Raw genomic sequence first — 22,483 nt, forward strand, 5'->3', positions numbered from 1 at the left:
AAAGAGACCAATGTTTTGCTGACCTTTAAAGATAAACCACCTTACTGTACTCTTGTAACGGTGCTCTTGCTGTGAAACATCACTGTTCTGACCAGACACCGTGAAGCTTTCAACAAATCTGAACCCGTATTTATCAAGCCTCTGAGAATTACTCACAAGAACACTGCTAAGAATTAAGAGTAAAACCATTCTTAGCTAAAGCTGCGCTTAGAAGTTAGTTATCAAGCATCTCAGTCGTAGTTTAAGTGAAGTGTAGGACTAAATCTTAAGTGTCAGTCTTAGAGATGATTCACAACACTTTGTGCCACAAACAGGATTTTGGATGATGACATAGGCATGGACCAATCACTGAATAGATTTCCTTATTTAAAGGAACTCGCCGACTTTTTGGGACTTTAGCTTATTCACCGTATCCCCCAGAGTTAGATAAGTCCATACATACCCTTCTCATCTCCGTGTGTGCCGTAACTCTGTCTGACGCACCCACTGCTAGCCTAGCTTAGCACAAAGACTGGAGATAAACGGCTCCAGCTAGCTTACTGCTCCCAATAAGTGACAAAATAACGGCAACATTTTCCTATTTACATGTTATGATTTGTATAGCGTCACAGCGTGTACAAATAACAAGGTGTTACAACCAATTGTTTTGTATTCTCTCGTTTCTTTCTCTCTTTTGTTTTGGAAGTGTTTGTGTCCAGGTAAGGTGCTAATTGGCTCCTGCAGGCTAATGACTGGCTCATCTTGATTGGTGCATTCGATTCCAGACACACCTTAAAAGTCCTGATGTCACTTCCTTTGGGAGGGAACATTGTGTTGTTGTGAGGACAGAATTGTTGGTTTTGGTGGCTGTCTATGCGTGAATACTATAGAATGTATACTTCTACGTAGTGATTTACTCCAACTCTGAGCAAACTCTCTGCTCCTCACCACGGGGCTTCTCAGCTGCTGCGAGCAAATCACTCCGCCCCAGTAGCAGTGCTTCTTTAAAAGGAACCCCAACTATTAAGACACATAGGCCTAAATATGCTACAATTTCTCTCTCCTACAAAATACATAGTTAGAAATACATAAAATATTTTCGTTATTTAAAAAATCCTCACAGTGTTTTACAGAATTTGAACTACGAAGGCAGCCATTATTTTTGCGCGCACAATGCATTCTGGGTCGATGACGTGTAAAGGTTGTGTCGGTTGTGTTCAGAACAGAGAGAGGTGAGCTAATGGCGCTAAGTTTAACTGTAGCTACATCCTAAAAGTGAATATAATGCCACATTGTGCAGCATTTGGTTGTGATTTCCAGTCCAAAGGCAACAAGGGGAGTGATGTAAGCCTCCACTGCTTTCCAAAGGAGAAGAAAATAAGAAAAGAGTGGGAAGTTGCTTGTGGACGAGTACAACTCCCTAAAGACCCACGGCTGTGTTCCCATCACTTCAGCCCTGATGCATTTGAGACATTTAGTCGGCTAAAAGATCGTCTTCTGCGTTATTCTCCCGATTTAAGCCTACGGTGCGGGTGCAGGGTGCACTCGGGTTCAAACTGAAAAGGCTGAATGGCAGAACGGCAGACGTGTTCATCTCGTTACTGTCAAAACTTAGTTAGCTAGCCGGTACGTTGGAAAAACAATAAACGAAGCTGCTACAACCGGCTACAGCCATAGACAGTAAAAGAAAGGCTACAACCAATACACGTCACTACCCAGAATGCATTGAGACGTAAACTGTGGTAATTTGTACTATAGATGAACACAGACAACGGCATGTCTTTAGCCTGCTGGCATATTTACTGAACTGTTTCCATGACAACACAGAGATACATTTCTACGGCCCCAGGTACGGGGCATCCCGAGGGTCATACTACATCTCCCCTTCTCCCAAAGTAGTGATAAAACCTTAAATAAATGTTCACACTGGCAGAACTGCCTTAACCGTAGGTCACCTAGTCTGTTGGAAAGTTAAACCTGAACCAAAGATATCAGACAGAATAAACATAAACATAGCACTGTCTATAATGCTTAATTCTAGGTGCTGAATACTATGTTACAAAGTCTTTAAGCCACCCTGGGGCTTTCACCTCTCTCCTTGGGTGGACCCTCTGTATCCTCCCCCCCTCCCCTTGCCCTTCTTCTGGCCCTGCTGCCTGTTCCGTATCCTCCACGGCTGGTGGTGGGGCTTGTATCTCTGGGAGGGGTCTGAGGTGTGCTTTGTTTCTCCTCACCTCTTCTGAGTCCGTTTCCACTACATATGAGCGGGGCGTGTCTGCTTTTCTAATCACTGTGGCCGATTCTTTTGTATTTGTGATCCAGACTCGCTGACCTGCTTTTAGCTCCGGTCTCACCGTAGCTTTGTGTCTGTGATTAAAGTCAACTGTCTGTGTGTGTTTCAGTTGTTTGTCCTTGTCTGCAAAGGCCTTCCTGTTTGGCCATTGAGGTTTGAGTTGAACAGGTGAGACTGGCAATGGTGAGCGCAGTCTCCTGCCCATCAGGAGTTCTGCTGGCGATGGTCCGTGATGCAGCGGTGTGACCCTGTAGGCCAACAGAGCCCTGTATGGGTCAGCATTTTTCTTCAATAGCCCCTTGACAGTCTTCACCGCCCTCTCTGCCTCTCCATTGCTCTGTGCAAAGTATGGGCTGCTGGTCACATGTCTGAAATCATAGTCCATGGCAAATGAGGAGAAAGTGCCTGAAGAAAACTGAGGGCCATTATCAGTTATTAGTACTTCAGGAACCCCATGTCTAGCAAAAATGGATTTAAAGCCATTGATAACTCCTGCTGATGTGGTTATTGGGGTTTTAATTACTTCAGTGTATCGAGAATAGTAGTCCACTAACAATAAGTAAGAGTCATTTTCCCAATAAAACATATCCGCTCCTACTTTCTGCCAGGGCCGCTGTGGCAGCTCTGAGGGTATCATTGGTTCTGGGTGAAATGGTTGGTTTTTAGCACACACCTCACACTGGGCCACCATTCTTGTGATTTGAGCACCCAGTCCCAGCCACCACACTGACTGCTGGGCCCTCAGCCTGCATTTGGTTGTCCCCATATGTCCCTCGTGTAGTCTGCACAGCATTTCCTTCTGTAATGTCTCTGGTATAACAATCCGTTGCCCTTTCATCAGAAGGTCACCATTCATGTGTAGCTCACTGTGGTGGACCCAATAGGGTTTCAGTTGCTGGGACAGCTCTTCCTGCCGTGGCCACCCTCTCTTGCACTGTGACATCAGCTGGCTACAGATAGAATCCCTCTGTTGGTGCTCAGCTATCTGTTGAAATTTAGACTGGGATGCAGGTAAGTTTTCACGTATCATATTAATGAAGACCTGCACTTCCCCTTCCAGTTGTGCCTCTTCTTCGGTCAGTGGCCGTCTCACCGGGGCCCTGGAGAGTGTGTCTGCTGTGATGAGAGCCTTCCCTGGCACGTAAATTATCTTGTACGTGAACCTCAGCAGTCTGAGACGGAATCGCTGAACTCTGGGAGGTAAGTCATCCAACGCTTTTGTCCCCAACAAGGCCAGTAGTGGTTTATGGTCTGTCTCTATCGTGAATGGTAGGCCTATGAGGTATGAACTCAACCTTTCACATGCCCAGGTGATGGCCAACGCCTCCTTTTCAACCTGGGCATAACGTTGCTCTGTTTCAGAAAGGCTTCGAGAGATATAAGCGATTGGGCGCCACTCCATGTTATCCTGTCTCTGCATAAGGACAGCCCCCAGGCCAAAGGATGATGCGTCTGCAGACACTTTTGTTTTGGCTTGTGGTCTGTACTGAGCCAACACTCTCTGTGATGCCAGCTCCTTTTTGAGGTTTTCAAATGATGTCTGTTGCATGTGGCCCCAAGACCACTCATTGTTCTTTGACAGCAAATCTCTGAGTGGTTTGGTGGTGTCTGCAAACTGAGGGATAAACTTTGCTATGTATGTGACCATCCCCAAAAAACGCCTAACATCTGCTGTATTCTGTGGGATGGGCATATCTGTGATGGCTCTGATTTTCCCGGGGTCAGGTTCAATAGCTCCTGCCCTGATTTTGTGCCCCACAAACAGGACTTCAGGCTGTGCAAAGGTGCACTTTTCATTTAGTGTTAGACCCGCCTCCTGGAGACGTGTCAAAACAGCTGTGAGCCGTTCGTCGTGTTGGGCCCTATTCTCTCCACATATGAGGATATCATCTGCATGGCATATTACTCCACTTAGCCCCTCTAAGAGCTGGGACATGCGTCTCTGGAAGTGTTCTGGCCCTGAGTTAATTCCAAAAGGCAGAACATTAAAACAAAATCGGCCAAAGGGGGTGATAAATGTTGTGAGCTCCCTGCTCTCCTGTGCTAAGGGTATCTGCCAAAACCCACAACGTGCATCCAGCTTTGTGAACACCAGTGCACCATTCAGCTGGGCTAATGATTGGTCCACTGAGGGTAATATGTGTCTTTCTCTGCACACTCCCTCATTGAGTTTGGTCAGGTCAACGCAGATTCTTATCTTACCATTGGGTTTTGGGACCACTACTATTCCTGCACACCAATCAGTGGGTTTCTCTATCTTTGAGATGACCCCCATCTCCTCCATTCTTTCCAGCTCTTCCTTGACTTTGTCAGTTAAGGGGATTGGTACGCGGCGAGGGGTGGTCAGAGCATAAGGGATGGCGTTCTCATTCAGGCGGATTTGGTAATCACCTTCAAGTCTCCCTAATCCACTGAACACCTTTGGAAACCTCTTTTTGAAGACCTCCCCTGAATCTGCTTTCTCTCCCTGTTCTTCAACTGCATCCAATCGCTCAATGAGGTGCAGTTCTGTAAGTGCTGGTAAGCCCAGCAGTGGCCTGGCTAGGTTATCAATGACAAATACAGACTGAGTGGCCTTTTTGTCTTTACTTTCTAGTCTACTCTGTATCTGTCCCACCACAGGCAGTATCTTGTTATTTGGACCATACAGTCTTTTTGAGGTGTGAAGTAGAGGACCATCTCTACTATACTTATATAATTGTGTGGGTATCGCGGTCACTGCTGCTCCTGTGTCTAATTTAAAAGAAACAACTTCCCCATTAATTTTGATGTCTGAGTACCAACCAGCACAGTCTGCCTTCACCTCACCCAGGAAAAGGCTGTCCTGGTAGAGTTGCTCCTCCTCATCTGCCATCTCATGCACAGGCTGCTTGGATTTGCAGACAGCAGCAAAGTGTCCTCTTCTGTGACATTTCCTGCATTCAGCCTCCTTGGCCGGGCAATCTTTCCAACTATGAAATGGCACTCTCCCACATTTATGGCACATCCCTGATGTTCCAGTAGCATTATGTTTTGCTCTTCGTTCGGAATTCCACTCTTTCCTTCGAGCAGGCGAAAGCGTGTGCACTTCATCACTGGGCGCGCTGTGTGCGTGATTTCCCGCGCCGCGCAGCACCACTTGCTGCTGTTTTACAGTTTCACTTTGTCTTACTAACTTCGTAGCTTTAGACAGAGTCAGATTTGAATCTAACTGTAGCTTTTCGGAAAGTCTGATGTCTCTTATGCCCACTACTATGCGATCACGTATCAGTTCATCTTTGAGAGTCCCGAACTTGCAATATTCCGCCAATTTGTGAACTGCAGTAACAAAGCACTCAGCCGTTTCCCCCGGCTCTTGTTTCCGCATGTTAAACCTGGCCCTCTCGAAAATGACGTTGTGTTCTCCAATGAAATGTTTATCGAAACAGTCTTTTACTTTCTCGTAGATTACCTTGTCCTCTTCTTGTATCGCCGACGCATGTAAGATATCCTCTGCTTCATCTCCCATGGAATATATCAATGTGTTCACCTGGAATGCCTCATCCTTTTTATCCAAACCCGACGCTACTCTGTACCTTTCGAATCGTCTAATCCATTTGGGCCAATTTTGGATGTCTCTGCAGTCAAACTTCTCTGGAGGGCTAATGCGAAATGTATCTCCAACGGCGTAAGCTGCAGAGGGTGGTCCCGCGCGTTCTCTCTCTTCTCTGGACATCTTACTTAAGCTGGCGCGTTGATTTACCTCCAAATAGCGGTGATTTTCCCTGAAAAGTTCATTAAACTGTCGACTATACTGTCACGTCGAAAGCTGAGTTGGTTTTAACATTAAACACTTCTGACACCATGTGGTAATTTGTACTATAGATGAACACAGACAACGGCATGTCTTTAGCCTGCTGGCATATTTACTGAACTGTTTCCATGACAACACAGAGATACATTTCTACGGCCCCAGGTACGGGGCATCCCGAGGGTCATACTACATAAACAACTATGGTGGCCTACGAGTGAACGGAATTTCGGCTTTTTTTAATAAAAACAAAAACATTTGGAGTGTTTTTGTCTCACCTTTTTATAGCTGACGCCCACGTTAATCTTATAAGGCCAACATACCGCACTAGTCGGGGTTCCTTTTAAGACTAAAATGACACTTTGAGAAGCTTGATAAATACGGGCCCTGAACCAGCAGTTAAAAAAAAATAAGTTTTACACCTACTCCATTATATAAAGGTGGAAAAAATCTCAGCTTTTACTTGATGTCATTGCTAGTATTAGACTGACTAAGAAAAATTATGATTCCAATTCAAAAGTGTCATACTATAAGCACATCTTTTATTGAAATGATATACCTGAGATCAGGCCGTTTGTCTCCACTCTTAAAGATGAACTGAACTGAAAGAATCAACATTGATAACGTGTTGTTTATGACAATTAAAAGTAAATTACACAAAAAAAATTATTAAAAATATCAATATAGCTTCTTTAAAAAGCAACACAAAAAATTGCGTTTGTTAGTATAAGAACGCTGGCCATTCTGATGACGTCACTGGAATGGTAGGATCTGCGAAGGTATATAGGCAGCTGCAGCTGCAGGTCCTATACACACGAAAATGAGTCATTTTGGTTACGCATTTCAGCCTGTGAGGGACAGGCCAGTAGTACCTGACTACCACCACAAGGAGGACGATCAGTTTCAGGCTCCACCTACAGTACAGGATCGTTTTGGGGGAAGTGACTGGTGTGGGTGCGGGCGCTGCCGGAGCATGGACACTGCACCGGAATCGATCTGTTACAGAGAGGTCAACCTGGAACATTTATTTTTGAAATGCGCTATGGAATTAGATATAGATATATATCTATATTAGATATAGATATCGATATAGTTCAAATTTGTGATTCTTGCTCCCCGCGCCCCCGCTCCTCCTTTTCCACTCTGCGTGCGTGTTTAGAGCATGTTATGTGGCGAATCATGACTACTTCAGAAAACCCAGCACAATAGGAACTACCAGGCAGCGACATAAGTGTACGCTGAAATAAAGTCTTTCACCTCAGAAAAACGGACTTTCTTGTCCTGTCAGCCGTTATCCTGTTCTCGTAGCGCACTCTTCAATTGCACGCGCAAATGCGGCGGCGCGCGCTGTGTATCGCCTCACTGATCCAAGTGCAAAAGAAACTACGAGCATGCAACACCGTTACGTTGTAAATTACATGAAATAAAAGTAATGCAGGTATGATACAGATTGTATTTGCAATGTATATAGTCAATTATTAATGGAGCAATAGTGGTTCATGGTGTTATAAGAGGGAAATGTGGTGGGAGGTTGGAGGGCTGTAGCCTGTCATGCACTCTCATTTATTGTATACAAGCACATTATGCATTTTAATAGAGACTGCTTGTATATGTCGTGTGCATTTAAGAGAAAAATACTAAAACATGGTTGAGGTACTGTGCGTTTTAGAAAATCGAGGCAGATAAATGGCAAATGTGATTGGACGAATTCATCCAATGGGATCACTTGTTAAGTTAGCTGCACGCAAAATGTTAAAATCAAAATACTGCAGGCCGGTTACTGCACAGATACCTCTTACTATGGACCTAACAGCTAACGTTAGTTCTGCGAGTTGAACTCCCTGCATCAACAATGTTTCCAGACCCGATGAACATCGGGTGAGTAGAGGGTGAGTAGAGGGACATTGGATTCTGTTTACAGACCTGCTGCGGTTTAGTTAGCTGCTAGTAAACGCATTATTAAGTAAGTAAGTAAGTAAGTAAACTTTATTTATATAGCACCTATCACAGATAAAATCACAAAGTGCTTTACATATAGCAAGTTAACAAATTTAACAAATAAGAAACATCATACAAAACATAAAACATAATAGCTCAGTCAACTGAAAGCTTGACTGAATAGAAGTGTCTTCAGCTGTTTTTTAAAAGAATCAACAGAATCGGCCACACGCATCGACAGTGGCAGGGCATTCCACAGTTTGGGAGCAACTGCTTGAAAGGAGAGGTCTCCCTGAGTTTTAAGGCGGGTTTTAGGGACAATCAGGAGATTTTGACCTGAGGAACGAAGAGTGCGGAAGGAAGAATAAGGGGTTAACATGTCTGCGATATATTGGGGGGTCTGTCCATGTAGTGCTCTAAAAGTTAAAACTAAAATTTTATAATCAATTCTAAATTTTACTGGAAGCCAGTGGAGAATAAATAAAATCGGAGTAATGTGTGCCCTTCTGTTGGTTCCTGTTAATAGCCTGGCTGCTGCGTTTTGCACCAATTGGAGACGGTTCAGAGACACTTTGTTAAAACAAGTAAAAAGAGAATTACAATAATCTAACCTTGAAGAAATAAAAGCATGAATGATCATCTCCATGGTAGCTTTGGGCAGTATTGTTCTCAGTTTGGAGATATTTCTCAAATGATTTCTGACCAACTGTCTAGAATGACCATCCAGAGACAACGATTGGTCGAACAAAACGCCAAGGTTTCTTAGGCTCAACTGGATGGATGAGTCCAAGGAACAGAGGTGTTGTTTAATTTGGGGTATTTTTTGTTCTGGAGCAATGATCAAAGTTTCAGTCTTTTTTATATTCAGTTGTAAATAATTGTTATATAACCAAGTCTTAATGCATGACAGGCATTCCAATAAATCAGTTAATTTACCTAACTCTTTGAATGAGCAGTACAACTGAATGTTATCAGCATAAAAGTGATAAGACACATTATTAAAATTACGAATAATTTCACCAAGAGGGCTAATATACCATAAAAACAAAATAGGACCTAAAACCGAACCCTGAGGAACTCCATATGACAGAGGGGTCATTTCTGACAAAATGTTATTCATAGACACACAAAATGATCTATCACTCAAATAAGAGGTGAACCATTTTAGAACAGACCCAGAGAACCCCATTTCATTACGTAGCCGATTCATCAATTAAATACTGTGGGATTGATTGCAATATTATCGATCTGTGCTATCGTCTGAGTCATGATTTATGATTTATTTATACAGTTTATATGGTCGGAGTGGTGGCTAGCTTGTGGAGTTTGACAAAAGTGCTTCCAACGTGTTTAGCTTCTAGCTCTTTACCTTGGTTGGATCGTTTGGTATCTAGCTTGGTTTTGTTACTCAAATTTCAATGAATGCAGAGTGTGTCAGTCTCACTTTTGTTGAACGCTATAAAGCCTAACGTTACACGTTATATGTGCGTGTAAGTGAATATGTACATGTTTTGTGTATGTGACAACGTTACATCCAGCCCTTTGCTTAGTATACTTAATAGCATGATAACAGTTAACACACTTCTCTGTCCTCTGCCTGACGTGAGCATTCCAGCCTCAGACTATGTACATGCTATGGCTGCTCTGCTTGTGTTGGTTAGCAACAGAGTAGTTTACCATTCCAGTGACGTAGCGGAATGCTGAAATCCAACATGGCGGCGCCCGTGTAACAACAACAACATTTTCAATGTACCATTTTATCCCTTTTAACAAATTCTGCCATTTTAATAATTGTACCAATGAGAATAAATAAAATACATCTGTTATATCACCTTTACTCCAATTTTTTAAGTTCAGTTCATCTTTAAACTTAAGTGGCGGTAATGTAAGGTAATGTAGGTAATGTAATGCTTGTTGAAAGTACCTGCATCCTGGAGAAAAATCTCCATCTCTGGATCCTTGTGAATCAGCCATGATGAAGCTGCAGGAGAATCTGATGAGTTTGATCTCCTCCACTGACTGAAAAAACATTCAGACACTAAATTAAATGATTAATTTAAACAACCTGCATAATTTAGCTGAACATATCTGGAGTGTGGGAGAAATGACATGTGACTGCGTTAACTCAAGCTCATTGGGTCTTTACACGCACAAACAAGTCGACCGTTGGGTTTAGAATTTTATGAAAAATAACTGACACCGAGAAACACTGATTGAACAATTTCAGATGAAAAAGAAAACAAACCCCGACCCACATCGACAGACACTGATCCGATTAAAAAAACCTTCTAATTGACTTCACTTTTCTCTGTTGAATCCAATGGGGTCGCTGTGTCCATTTCTTTTACTGTCTATGGTTATACTTGATGCGCTCGCCGTTGTACTATTCTTTGAAACGACAGGGGGCGACTCAAGTAATTGTCCTCTAAACCATCAGGAATCAGCGGTGAGAAGAAGAAAGCTATACACACATGACAATGTTTATTTTAGTACACCACAACCAATACCACACTACAAAAAGAATCTAGTAAAACCCAGTAAACCCTGAGATTATTACTCGTGAAAATAAAACAAAATATATGGATATGAGAATGTGTATACAATATAACTAAATTAACAATCTCTTACATATTTTCTAATTTCACTAAACATTTCATTAAATTTCGTGAACATTTTTGATTAAACATGGACCTTTATGTTCATTAAAAATACTTTTTATGCTATTGTATGCTCATTTTTTAAATGTAAGCAACTAATTTAGACATGCTAACTGGGTGCCAGTGTGGTGAGAAGTTCGAGCTCGGCCAGATTCGGCTCGAAGTCGTTCATCTTCGGATGCGGAGCCGTGCACGCTGTTACAAAAAAGCCGTGCACACCTCCAAGCGAAATGGGGGGTGCTTCTCAATATCCCTCCTCGTCTCCTCTCTCCTCCGTCCTCCATCCTATTACCCGGAAACCGATCGAGCACAGCCATCTTGAAGGACATCTCTATTCTCTAATTGCACTGCGAGGAGTTGAGGATCGAGGAGTAAGGAGGCTTCCTGAGGAGTCTTGAGCGAGGATACACAGGTGTATCCTATGCGGAAGAGTTTTATCAACTAAAACGTGATGCACGTATAAATTCTCCTCCCCCTTCACATCGGTCACAATAATTTTGATTTATACTTTACCTTTGCAGTTTATATAAACCACACATCTCACATATTTCAACAGGGTATCTTGCTTTATTAATATTTATTATGAATTTCTTAAATAAACAAACTTCAACAACATAAGGGCAGATGCTCTTAGCGCTGCTGATGACGGTGATGATGGTGAAGTGACGCTCGAGTGATCAAGTATTTCAATGTATAAAAAAAGCTTTCATTCGATCCCTCCGTCCTCGCGTCTTTTCCTTGCAGCCTTTACTCGCATCCTACAGGGGGTGGAGCTGAGACGCGAGGAAAGGAAACGAGGATGCACAAATCATGGCACAAATGGCCCACACTGCAATGACGTTATTTTTGCCGCACGCCCCTTCGCTCTCTTCCATTGGTCTATTAGTACAGAGCTCATCACCCATGCTTTGTCAATGCAGTATCATGCAATATCAATCCAAATGTTATAGAACTGATGCCGCCAGTGTCCCGATATGGCGCTGACATCTTGGAACTTGAGTCTGCGCAGTAGCGATCTCGGGACCAGACCTGTGCAGTAGTGAGCAGGAAGTAAAGCCGCGAAATCAACGCTCCGCCCTCACTCTCGCAGAATGCACTTTTTTAAAAATGTATTGCAGTACGACAAGAGGCTTGTTCAAATAAAGTAAATACAATCTCCTCAGTCCTCCGAAGATCCCGAAAAAAATGTTTGTTGGTGCTTCAGTGACTACTTCACTCAGAGAACCTGTCAATCACAGCTGTCAATCATGACGTTACACCACCGTTTTTATAGCATCACGTAACTAATGTAGCGACAATGCCTGACATGCGGTCACATGCTGTTCCAATTAGTAATTCCTTGTTTCCAAACACATCCTTCGTTGTCTTTGTAGACAACGGGTCTGTCCACGGCGTCACTAAGTCTGCTTGGACATGTCAAAATGGCAATTTGGTGCTCCCCAGAGGGACATTTTTAGTCACAAAAGGAAACCTGTTCTGGACAATCTCCTCTAAAACCCCCATTTCAATATGGACTTCCTGTGACTTTACAGCCTCGTGACATTCCACACACACACACACACTCGTGGACTTTCAACCAGAAACCCACCACGAGATGCAACTGAAGCACATTTCCATATATGGACTTCCACATAGTAAAATTTCATTTTACCATTCATTACAAATTTATAATAGAGGTGTGACTTGCTAGAGTAAAATCTTTAATTCTGAAGGTTTATGAAAGAAGTTCCTCAATAGTGTCTTGTGGTAACCCTACCTCAGACCATAAAACTCTACAACCCAGGAAAACTAACATTCCAGCGAGTCACGTCCCAAACGCACCACACACACACGTCCAGATTTTCCATTGACTTACCCACATAGGACATTACCAAAATGTTGATATGTATTCCTATGTTTCTCAAGTGTCTTCACATGCCATAACGGAAATACTGACCATTTCATTGTGTGTTTAATCAAACTTTATTTGTGTGTAATTATGCATATAAATGTAACGTTATGTTTCCCCAATCTTTACCTGTCATAATGGATATCTATGTAATCCTCTCCATCTCACGGAGACGAATCTTGACTGCAAAGTACAATAATATGCATTTGTTCCAGGAAATATCATATTTCTAAGTATGAATCCTTTCCCTCATGAAACATAGGGTAAGAGGGGGCGTGTTTTTCTTCACACAAAGAAGACGTCTTCCCGCTACAGATCAGAAGTTTTGATTCGCTCTGTCACAAAACAAGGCGTAAACAGATTGTCTGTTAAAAGGAAGAGACCCCCACTCTTCACCCTCTTCTCTCATCGATCCCGCTGACCTCCTCCTCCTCTTCTCCACAGCTCCAAGAAACATCTGAAAGGCTCCGGCCTTCTCCTCGGACGAACACATGTTCGAGTCGTAGCTGCCGTTCTTTGCAACTAAGTTATATCTTGCCTCTTCCTTCACGGAAGATGAAGACGAACTTTCTCGGTAACGTTACATTTCAGTGAGCCTTTTCAAGCTTCCCGCGACACCGGAAGACGCAGTCGAAACAGGACCTCGTCCGCGCTTTCAGCATCAACCAAACAGAGAACAGACTTGCAAGTATATTTAAAAGCTGCTTTTCTGGGGTCCGGCTTTTAGGTTTCTGTATGTAACAATTACTAGCTTTTCCTCTTATCTTTTCTTTTTTTTCTTTCTTTCATTTCATTCTGATCACTTATGTTATTATTGTTTAAATGTTTGTTTGTGTTTATTGTTTGCATTTTTACGTACGTTTCTATTCGCAGCTCATATAATCTTTAGTCACATTTATTAAAATACATTTATACTTTTCACTGTCTCTGTGTTTGAAAACCCACCATTCTAAAGTCAATGAAACAAAAGATCCAGCTACAAGCTCGATATTAGACTACATTCAGTAGTTTTAATTAATAAACTCATAAAGTTTACTGTTCGTGGCCAGAACCTAAACTTTATTGGAGTTTGTAAATACCCCCTTCTTAACTGTACTGACCTTACATCTACTCGCTGGCCGAGTTAAAGGTTGGTCAGACCAGTTACAGAACCAGGTAATCTCGATAATTGATAAAATAAATGTACATGCGACTTATGAATTATGACCATGAGTCATAAATATTAATATTCCGAGAATTCCCCATATTCTTGAGCTAATTCATATTTACCCAGAGTCGTATTCGTTACACTAACTAAAAAACAACTTATTTTTGAAACAGACAGTTAAACTTACATCAGCGTGATAAAAACGACAGCAAATAAAAGAAACCACCTTAGGAAAAAAGATATTTGAAGTGTAATTTAATTGTTTAGTTGGTCTCATGTCCCGTTGAATAACATGGGGAGGCGGGGCTTGACCTGTACTAGGACCAGTCAACGGGGGGCGATCGAGACGTTTTGGCTTAACTTTTCAGGGCTTGTGCGGCACGCTTGGTGCGGACCATGGGTGCTGACGCGTCGAGTATAAACCTAGCTTGAATCATACCCGTCAACACTCCCGTTCCCTTTCAAGGCAGTAACTCAACATTACGTCAGCTATGACGTATATGGGAACTCCTCCCTTCTCCACTTTTGCTGAAATCTTATGGGCTAACGCCAGCTGGGGACAGCTGGCCAATTGACCAATTGGCATGCAAATATTGACAGGTCAGCGGGCAGTATAAAATACATGGGCGCGAAAATTACGTCAGAATCTCTTTCTTCACGCTAGAAGCAGGCACGGCGCCAGGATTCCAGTTTTGGATGGGCCAGACCAATTGTGGGTGGGCCTTAAATTAAAAACTTTAAATTAAAAACGTTATCCAATCACTGTTTAACCTAATAAAAATTACTGAATATACTGTTATATTATCTGTGAGTATACATAATATAGATTTGAATAGCTTGATGCATTGTTGCATTGTAAAAAGTTTCGGTGCATAGGACGGACCGATCCACGATCGCTCTCCATGGTTCTGACCAAAGAAGAGCGCTTTGGAATCTCCATTACGCATCATACGCATCTTACCTGGCGTTGTCTCTTAGTGCGCTACGAAGACTCTTAAGGTATAACTTAACTAAAGGTATGCTACCACTAAAGGTATACCATTGCTAGGCGTCTTCAGGGCTATCATCCACTGGCGCCCTCCTAGCAACGGCGCTGTTCGCCGAGGAAGATATGACATGTGGGTAAGACATGATTTTGACCACTTCATTGAGGTTTTTCTTTTTTGTAGAAAGACTCTTTTTAAAAGATTTTAGTTTTGTATAAATTGTATCTTAATTTTGATCAATGTTTTTTTAACCAATTACCTGTATTTAATGAATAAGAAGACAAATATAGGCCTATAGCAGACAATGTAAGGCGCCGGCACAATCACTTGCATTGCACTTGAACTGAAGGGCGCCAAAACTCAGCTTGTGCCTCACAGATTTTAGAAATATAGGTTATCTATTATAGAAAGCTTGAAATGTCTACTTTTAAACGAAAATATTCAAAACCAAAAGAAATAGGCTAGGCGACTCTCTGATTATGAAATCCATATGAAATGTGCATTTATCTCTGGCGTTCATGGCGAGTCCGCATCGTCAACTTCATCTTTGCAGCGACACAGAAAACACCAGTTTATTAATAAACAATTAAATGTCTCCTTGCTATTTTAGACACATTCATAATCATTACTTTTACCGGTTCTTTGTGGCAAGCTTTATGCGTGCGGTCGTGCGCTTGAGTGCGGCTATATTAGGCTACGTAAACGCTCATTATCCTGTGTAGGCTATAAAGCCTATTTAAGTAATTCAAATAATATTTGTCCACGAATGGCTTTATATGAAAAACTACTAGTCGACTAGAAAAAAAATTTAGTCGGAGGCAGCCCTTATTCCACATATTTTCGAACCAGCAGGCCATTCTGGGTTGAGCGAGCGACCCTACGGAATGAGCGAGCAGAGCGGAATAGAGCTCATGAGCTCTGATCGGAACAAACCCGAAACTCACTGTATGCTGAACTTGCGCAGAAACATCAAAATAGACATAACCAGCTTTTTAAAATTGTTTTTAAAATAAACATTTAGACTATTTTAGCACAAATTATGAGCTTATTGCCGATTTTTTATAATTCTTGATAAAATTTGAATATATTAAACGTTTTTTTCTTTTTGAAGAAAAGTTTTGGGTGGGCCTGTTGAAAAGTGGGTGGGCCTAGGCCCGTCAGGTCCACCCATAACGCCGTGCCTGGCTAGAAGTCTTATCTAAGTCATCGTGGAAGTTGCAATAGAGGACTACTCACCCCTATTTTTCCTCTCCGCATCCGATGGCTGCTACATGCCAGATTTGTGGGGGTCCCATTGACCCGCCCGACCTTCACCAGTTCTGTGTCACCTGCCTGGGCCTCACCCACGCCGAGGCAGCACTCACGGATGACACGTGCGCCCACTGCGCCAAGCTGCCAGTGCGCGCCCTCAAAGCCAGAAGAGAAGTGGCACGGGCAAGAGCGGGGATGAGGCCCACTGCCGCCAGCGAGCCGCTGGTGGGCCCTCCCCCGCCCGAAGACGAGTTTGGCGCTGTCAACTTCGCGGACGATAACCACGGGGGTCGACAGGTTGTTTTACAGCCGCTACTTTGTGGTGCCAAAGAAGGATGGAGGACTCCGTCTGATTCTGGACCTGAGACCTATCAACCGAGCACTTCACAAACGCGCGTTCAGAATGACAACACTGAAACAGATCTTGGCACAGATACGGCCCGGGGACTGGTTCGCCTCAGTGGATCTAAAAGATGCGTACTCTCATATTCAAATAGTGACGCGCCACAGGCGCTTCTTGCAGTGGCGGCTTGTCAATAGAGGGCGCTGGGGCGCCGCCCCCATCAAAATTCCAGAAATATACATGTACAAAAATGATATAAAAATACAAAAATAAAATAGTTTACTCATACAATGTGCCGGCTGGTAGTAAGAAGAGCCTCAGCATTTAATAAAAACTGTCTTTAATAGGTTAACTATTTTCTATGTTTTTCAATATGTTTCATGCGGTTTCAAGAGCGAGGGCCGCCCAAGCGGCAACATTCTAATCTGAAAAATGAAGCCTACCCGGAAGTGCGAAAAACTGCAATACATCGAAAATCCGCTAGGGGAAGGTCCCAAATGGGAGCAAATGTCCATAGCCCCCATATTAAAATGTCCGTTTTCACAGCATAAATTCATATTTTTAACAGGTTGGTCCCATGGACTTTTATTGTATTTTTCGATAGGTTCCGAGTGCCTGACAACGGCGAGGGTAGTGAATTTTTTTCTAACTCGTTAGTTTAGATCGTATTTAGATATAAAATGTATGACAAATAAGGGCGTAGTTAACTTTGATTGACAGTCTGATTGACAGCTGATAGCGAGCATAGGCTGCACCAAGGAGAATGACAACATAAGAAGCACCATTTTTTTACACAGTTGAAATATAATACTACTGTTTCTGTATCATGAAATGTAGTTTTAAGAGTTTTTCAGGCGAGAATGTAGTTGGTTAAAGCTCAAATCTGTGGTTTATTTAAAGATTTATGAAAATTTTATCCAGTTGTGAGATCCAGCGATGACCGGGCGCTCGGCGCTCATGTACCCCGCCTGGAACAGCCTTTCCTCGGCTAGTCGTTCTGACGTTTGCCGGTGACTCTGGCGTCTCTGTAGTGGTTAAACATGAGATATAATTCGTCTTGTGTATATCTAACGGGCGATTTTTGGTCTCGTGAATCTATAATTTGTTCCCTGATGGCCAATTGTTTTGGCTGAGGGGAAGTTTCATAACTTTATAAGTATTTAACTTTACCGTTGTATGGTTAACGTTAGACTAGAGCGCTGATGTTTGACTGAATTGTTTGCTTTATTTGTATAGCTTTTTGTACCTTTTACTTATACTTTTATAATGGCTAATAATGATAAAACTGAAATTTAACAAAAATAGACTGGGTTGAGTTTTGTCATTTTAAATGTTAATACAACGAAGATGATCTGTAATGTTGTTTACTGCAAAATCTGTTGTTTAGTACAAATGCACATATTGCCTGGACCATATTAAAATGTTTAATGTTTTTATATTATATTTAAAACGAAAAGAGGCAGGTGTGTTTTATATTTTGTTTTGTTATAAATAGGCAAACGTTATATGCAGTGAATATAATCAATACACGTTGCCTGAACCACATTGTGTGGCTATAATTTTTAAGATTTCTTTAAATGAAAACGAAAAGAGTTAGTATGGTGTTTTATAACATATTTCGTTGCCTAAAATATACACAGAGATAACCGGAGTAGCAGAGCGAGCTGAGTGACGCGCGCTGCGTCCTTTACCCTTATATGGATTGGCCAGAAGGTGGGCGGGGTTAGGATTTCCCAAGATTTTCCAAGATGGCGCCGCCCATACCCCCAATAAACGGCTTAAAAACCGTTCTTGAGAAAGTCTATGGGTGACGTCACAGACGCTTTGTCCATATTTTTTACAGTCTATGGGGACGCCGGACAAATGTATGTCTATCTGAGTCCTTAAATTTTCGGGTAGCATGTGACCTGAAGCTGGTCTCTAATTGGTTTCTTCAAGATTCTCCTCCGGACGCAGGTCGTTGCGTCCCTGGTGAATCAGAATTGGATACATGTTATTTTATCCAATCTGACCACGGCTGAAGCTGAGAGGTGCTTTTCAAACTTGAAAAGAATAAAAAAATTTCTCAGAAACACCATGACCCAGGAGAGGCTGAATGCACTGGCATTGCTATCCATGGAAAAGAGACTTGTTACTGAGATGACTGACTGTCATTGAGAAATTTGCTGGCCAGAAAGAAAGGAGAGCAAAATTTATGTTCAAGTAATAAACATGCATTTTGGTACTGCTTTGTATTTTTTTTTTTTTTTTTTTTTTAAACCCCCCCCAAAATAATTATAACCAGCCACCACTGGCTTCTTGAGATTGCTTTTGAAGGCACGGCTTATCAGTATTCGATTAATCGACGATCGATTATTTGTCGATAATACATTTAATCGATAAAACTAATCAGGTTCATGCACGTGCGTGCTGCTCAACCGCAAAACATGTATAGCGAGCACGCCGGAGTTATGTTTGGGACCATTTTACACCTTCATCATGACTATAAGTTAAGTGTGCATTCTCAGCCTTTTGTGCAAATGTGAGTTGTAATGTTGTGTTTATTTTGTGTAGGCCTATGATTTATCTCATATAGGATGCATTTGGTTAAGAATTGATGTAGTAAAGCGTACTAGTATATATATATATATATATATATATATATATATATATATATATATATATATATATATATATATATACACTAGTATTCCCTAGTTTGTAGTATATGAGTGTATAGCAGTGGTTCTCAATTCCAGTCCTCGTGACCCACTGCTCTGCACATTTCTGACACACTCATTTCAGTTCATGGAGTCTCTACTAACGAGCTGATGATCTGGTTCAGGTGTGTTAAATAAGGGAGACATACAAAATGTGCAGAGCAGTGGGTCACGAGGATTGGAATTGAGAACCACTGGTGTATAGTACACGTGTGTGCACGCATATATATAGTATATGAGTCTATATATATATTTATACATACACACATGTTTACTATACACTCACATACTATATACAGTTTATATGTACACACACGTGTACTATACACTCATATACTATCTATATATGCACACACACGTGTACTATACACTCATAATATAATACTAGGGAATACTATACAATACTATACTACACATACACACACATTTAAATATATATATATATATATATGTATGTATGTATGTATGTATGTATGTATGTGTGTGTGTTATTGTATAGTATTCCCTAGTATTAGTGTATGAGTGTATAGTATTCCCATTGTTGATTGCAATAATTTTGTTTCAATATGAATACTTTTGTCTCCCCAAAGGTAAACCAGCATATGAGATGGATGAGTCTCATCCAGACTGGGCTCCAACCCTGCACATGGGTCACTTTGAAGTCACAGCCACAGTGTCAGATCGGCATGGCCGCAGACAACAGACACCATTTAAGTGAATCTGAGGGACGAGGACAAATGAACAAAACAACATGAATGAAGATGAGAGCATGGGGATCAAGCAGAGGCAGAAGAAGAGCATGGGGATCAAGCAGAGGCAGGAGTTGCGGAAGAGGAGGACTATAGAGAACAGACAGAAACAGACAAACCAGCTGCTAAGCGACTAAGAGCAGAATGTCAGTTCTGTGAGCAAAGCAGTGCAGAACTAACCCGTCTTTTGCAGAAAAATATGGACCTTAAGTCTGAGTTAAATAAGTTGAAGATGGATGAAGAGTTTTTCAAAGATAATACAAAGAAGATTCGATATTAAACAGAACTTCCATGTTTTGCAATTTTGTTGTCAATGATTACTACCGTTATGCTTCTTAACAAACTGTTGTCTGGCGATTTAGTGTTAAAATAGTGTAAAAAAAAGTTTAAATTCCTGCATTCACTAAAAGCAGATGTCAACTCGATGCTAAGGATGTGGAAGACATGTGCTATAGCACACCTTAGGATACATGTTGAAAGGGTAATAGGTAGCTTGCACAATAAGTACACACTATTACATAGCACAATAACATTTAGTTAGTTGCTTCCCTGTAAGGATGAAGAATTTACCCTTCTTGATAAGATGTCAATGTTTGCTGTATTCTAGTTAACATGTGTCCAAGTGTTGTTGTAAGGCCAGATGAAACAGAAAAGTGTGCATGTTGAATGGTAAAAAGACCCCGGGAGAAATTTTGGGTTTTTATTTGGTGTGTGAATCTGTGGTACCCTCCTGAAATTGAACATGTTTGTACCTTCTTTAGAATGAACATGGTATGCTATTTGTACATTAAATACTTAAGATGAAAATGGATGACAATTTGATCATTAAAAAGGTTTTTTTTTTGATAAAAAAATTCAAGCTGTAATTCTTCCGCTTCTGTAATCATACCATGCAGATGACAGATGTTGTTGCCTGGTGTACTCTTCTACAGCTGCTGCCTGCTCGTCAGTCACACTTACAGCATTCATGTGCTTGTCGCAGGACAGCAGACAGGTCACTGGCATCTATGCTTTCATCATACAGGGATACGCACCTTTGTACGAAAAACAGTGTTTTCACAACTCGGCGGTTTGTAGGCTTCCAAGTCATGGACCCAGCCATTTGTGAAATGAACGTGGGTTTCCATAGATTTATAATTACAAAACTGAGCCTCGGAATATGCACTCACACCACAGACTAAATATACAAAAATATCTGGAAATGTCAGAGGAGGTAAATCATCGGGGTCTCGAGTATATTCTCTTGCAGGCACCTCATACGGATCCATATTTCCGATCAATGTACCGTTGTACAATGTACATATTTCATATCAATGTACTTTTCCATGTACCGTTTTCTTGCGTCAGGTAGAAGGTTGTCTCTGTATAGTACATTTCGTTCTTTTAATCGACTTTTCAACATTGTTTTCGTGTAGTAAGTGGTTGTTTTAAGTCTCGCCCGATGTGGCCTCACAAAATTGTGGCCTATTGTTTACATCCCAGAATGCACTGCGCAGTGACGTCGGTTGCCAAGCCCTATAGAGAGCCTAAGTCCCTCCCCTTCCGGTCGACCACCATGGGACCTTATTTCGGAAAAATATTGTATGGTAGTCAATGGCGAGAGACAACAAATATTTTGATCTCGTTTGAATTGTGCCCTGATTTACACATATGATGTTTGTCAATTTAAAAGATGCATTTTAAAGTCAAGAAAGTCGCAGCTTGATGTAAAACTGCTGAGGTATAAGACTGTGAAAATACGTAATTACAAAGACTACAAACCCAGAAGGCGCACATGCGACGTCATACCTTTGCTCTCAATGAATGAAGCTAACTTAACTGAAGATAACGTCTGTCATTTTTTCTATAGTCTTACGTTATAATCGTAACGTTACGCCGTCATGCCTGAGTGTTTTGTACCAGACTGAACACATACGAGCAACGGATGGTGACGTACATATAGTGCGAGACGAGAGATGTAGTTCATTGAGCGATTTTCACATAAAACTAAACGTTACTCTTCTGTTTTATGACAAACTGCGACTTTCTTGACTTTCATAATTACCTTTTAAATTGACAAACATCATATGTGTAGTTCAGGGCACAGTTCAGACGGAATAAAAAGATAAGTTGTCTCTCGCCATTGACTTCCATACATATTTTTTCCGAAATAAGGTTTCATGAGCCGGAAGCGGAGGGGCGGGACTTAGGCTCTCTATATTCACCTTATTCCTGCGCCCCATGGTGCTTTGCGCGAATTATGGGTGTAACTTCTGTTAAGATGTAAACAATCAGAGAAAACTAAACACTCGCTCTATGAACGCAATACGTTAAAAAGAGTCACAATGAGATGACATTAATCTAGGGGAGAGCGGGGCACAAAGTAACGCTTTTTGACTTTCTCAGTTTGTGTAAATCTACTTATGGTTCAGAGTATTTATTTTTTCCCACATTAATTTCCCACATGTCTAGTACAATTATGTGGTTTTGTTTTATTAATACAGTATATACCTTTTTCTTGATATACCCCGAAAGAATGGAAGTGAAATGTGACAACATGCCCCATAGGTGGGGTACATTGTAACATGTGAGGGGCACATTGTAACATGACCATAAAACAGCTTAAAATGTTATCTGATCTAATAAAAAAAATATACAAAACAAGCTAAAATATTTTCTAAATAAAATACAATTAAAAAACTTTTTCATATAAAATAATGGCAATTTTTAATAATTAAATATAAACTCATTTTTGAGTTTTGACTACGAACACATGAAAACACAGCTATACAACATAGTTCAAAA

The 22,483-nt window shown here is 41.4% G+C and overlaps 2 protein-coding genes across 5 annotated transcripts in view; both read right to left on the bottom strand.

Moving 5' to 3' along the window:
* Positions 1 to 22,483, bottom strand: part of LOC307159014 (NACHT, LRR and PYD domains-containing protein 3-like) — a 322,697-nt gene that overhangs the window by 155,012 nt on the left and 145,202 nt on the right. The gene's annotated exons all lie outside the window — the stretch shown is intronic.
* LOC307159022 (NLR family CARD domain-containing protein 3-like) overlaps positions 1 to 22,483 on the bottom strand; it is a 108,821-nt gene that overhangs the window by 82,101 nt on the left and 4,237 nt on the right. For all 4 annotated transcript variants that reach the window (XR_013821324.1, XR_013821325.1, XM_079872139.1 and 1 more), the window contains exon 2: positions 9,904 to 9,998. Coding sequence is in view for 2 of the 4 variants with exons in the window: in XM_079872139.1 (XP_079728265.1) it covers positions 9,904 to 9,953 (50 nt within the window). In the remaining 2 variants the exon portion in view is untranslated. The remainder of the gene's footprint in view (positions 1 to 9,903; positions 9,999 to 22,483) is intronic.

Source organism: Squalius cephalus, assembly GCF_949319135.1.
Source record: "Squalius cephalus genome assembly, chromosome: 5".
Lineage (NCBI taxonomy): Eukaryota > Metazoa > Chordata > Actinopteri > Cypriniformes > Leuciscidae > Squalius > Squalius cephalus.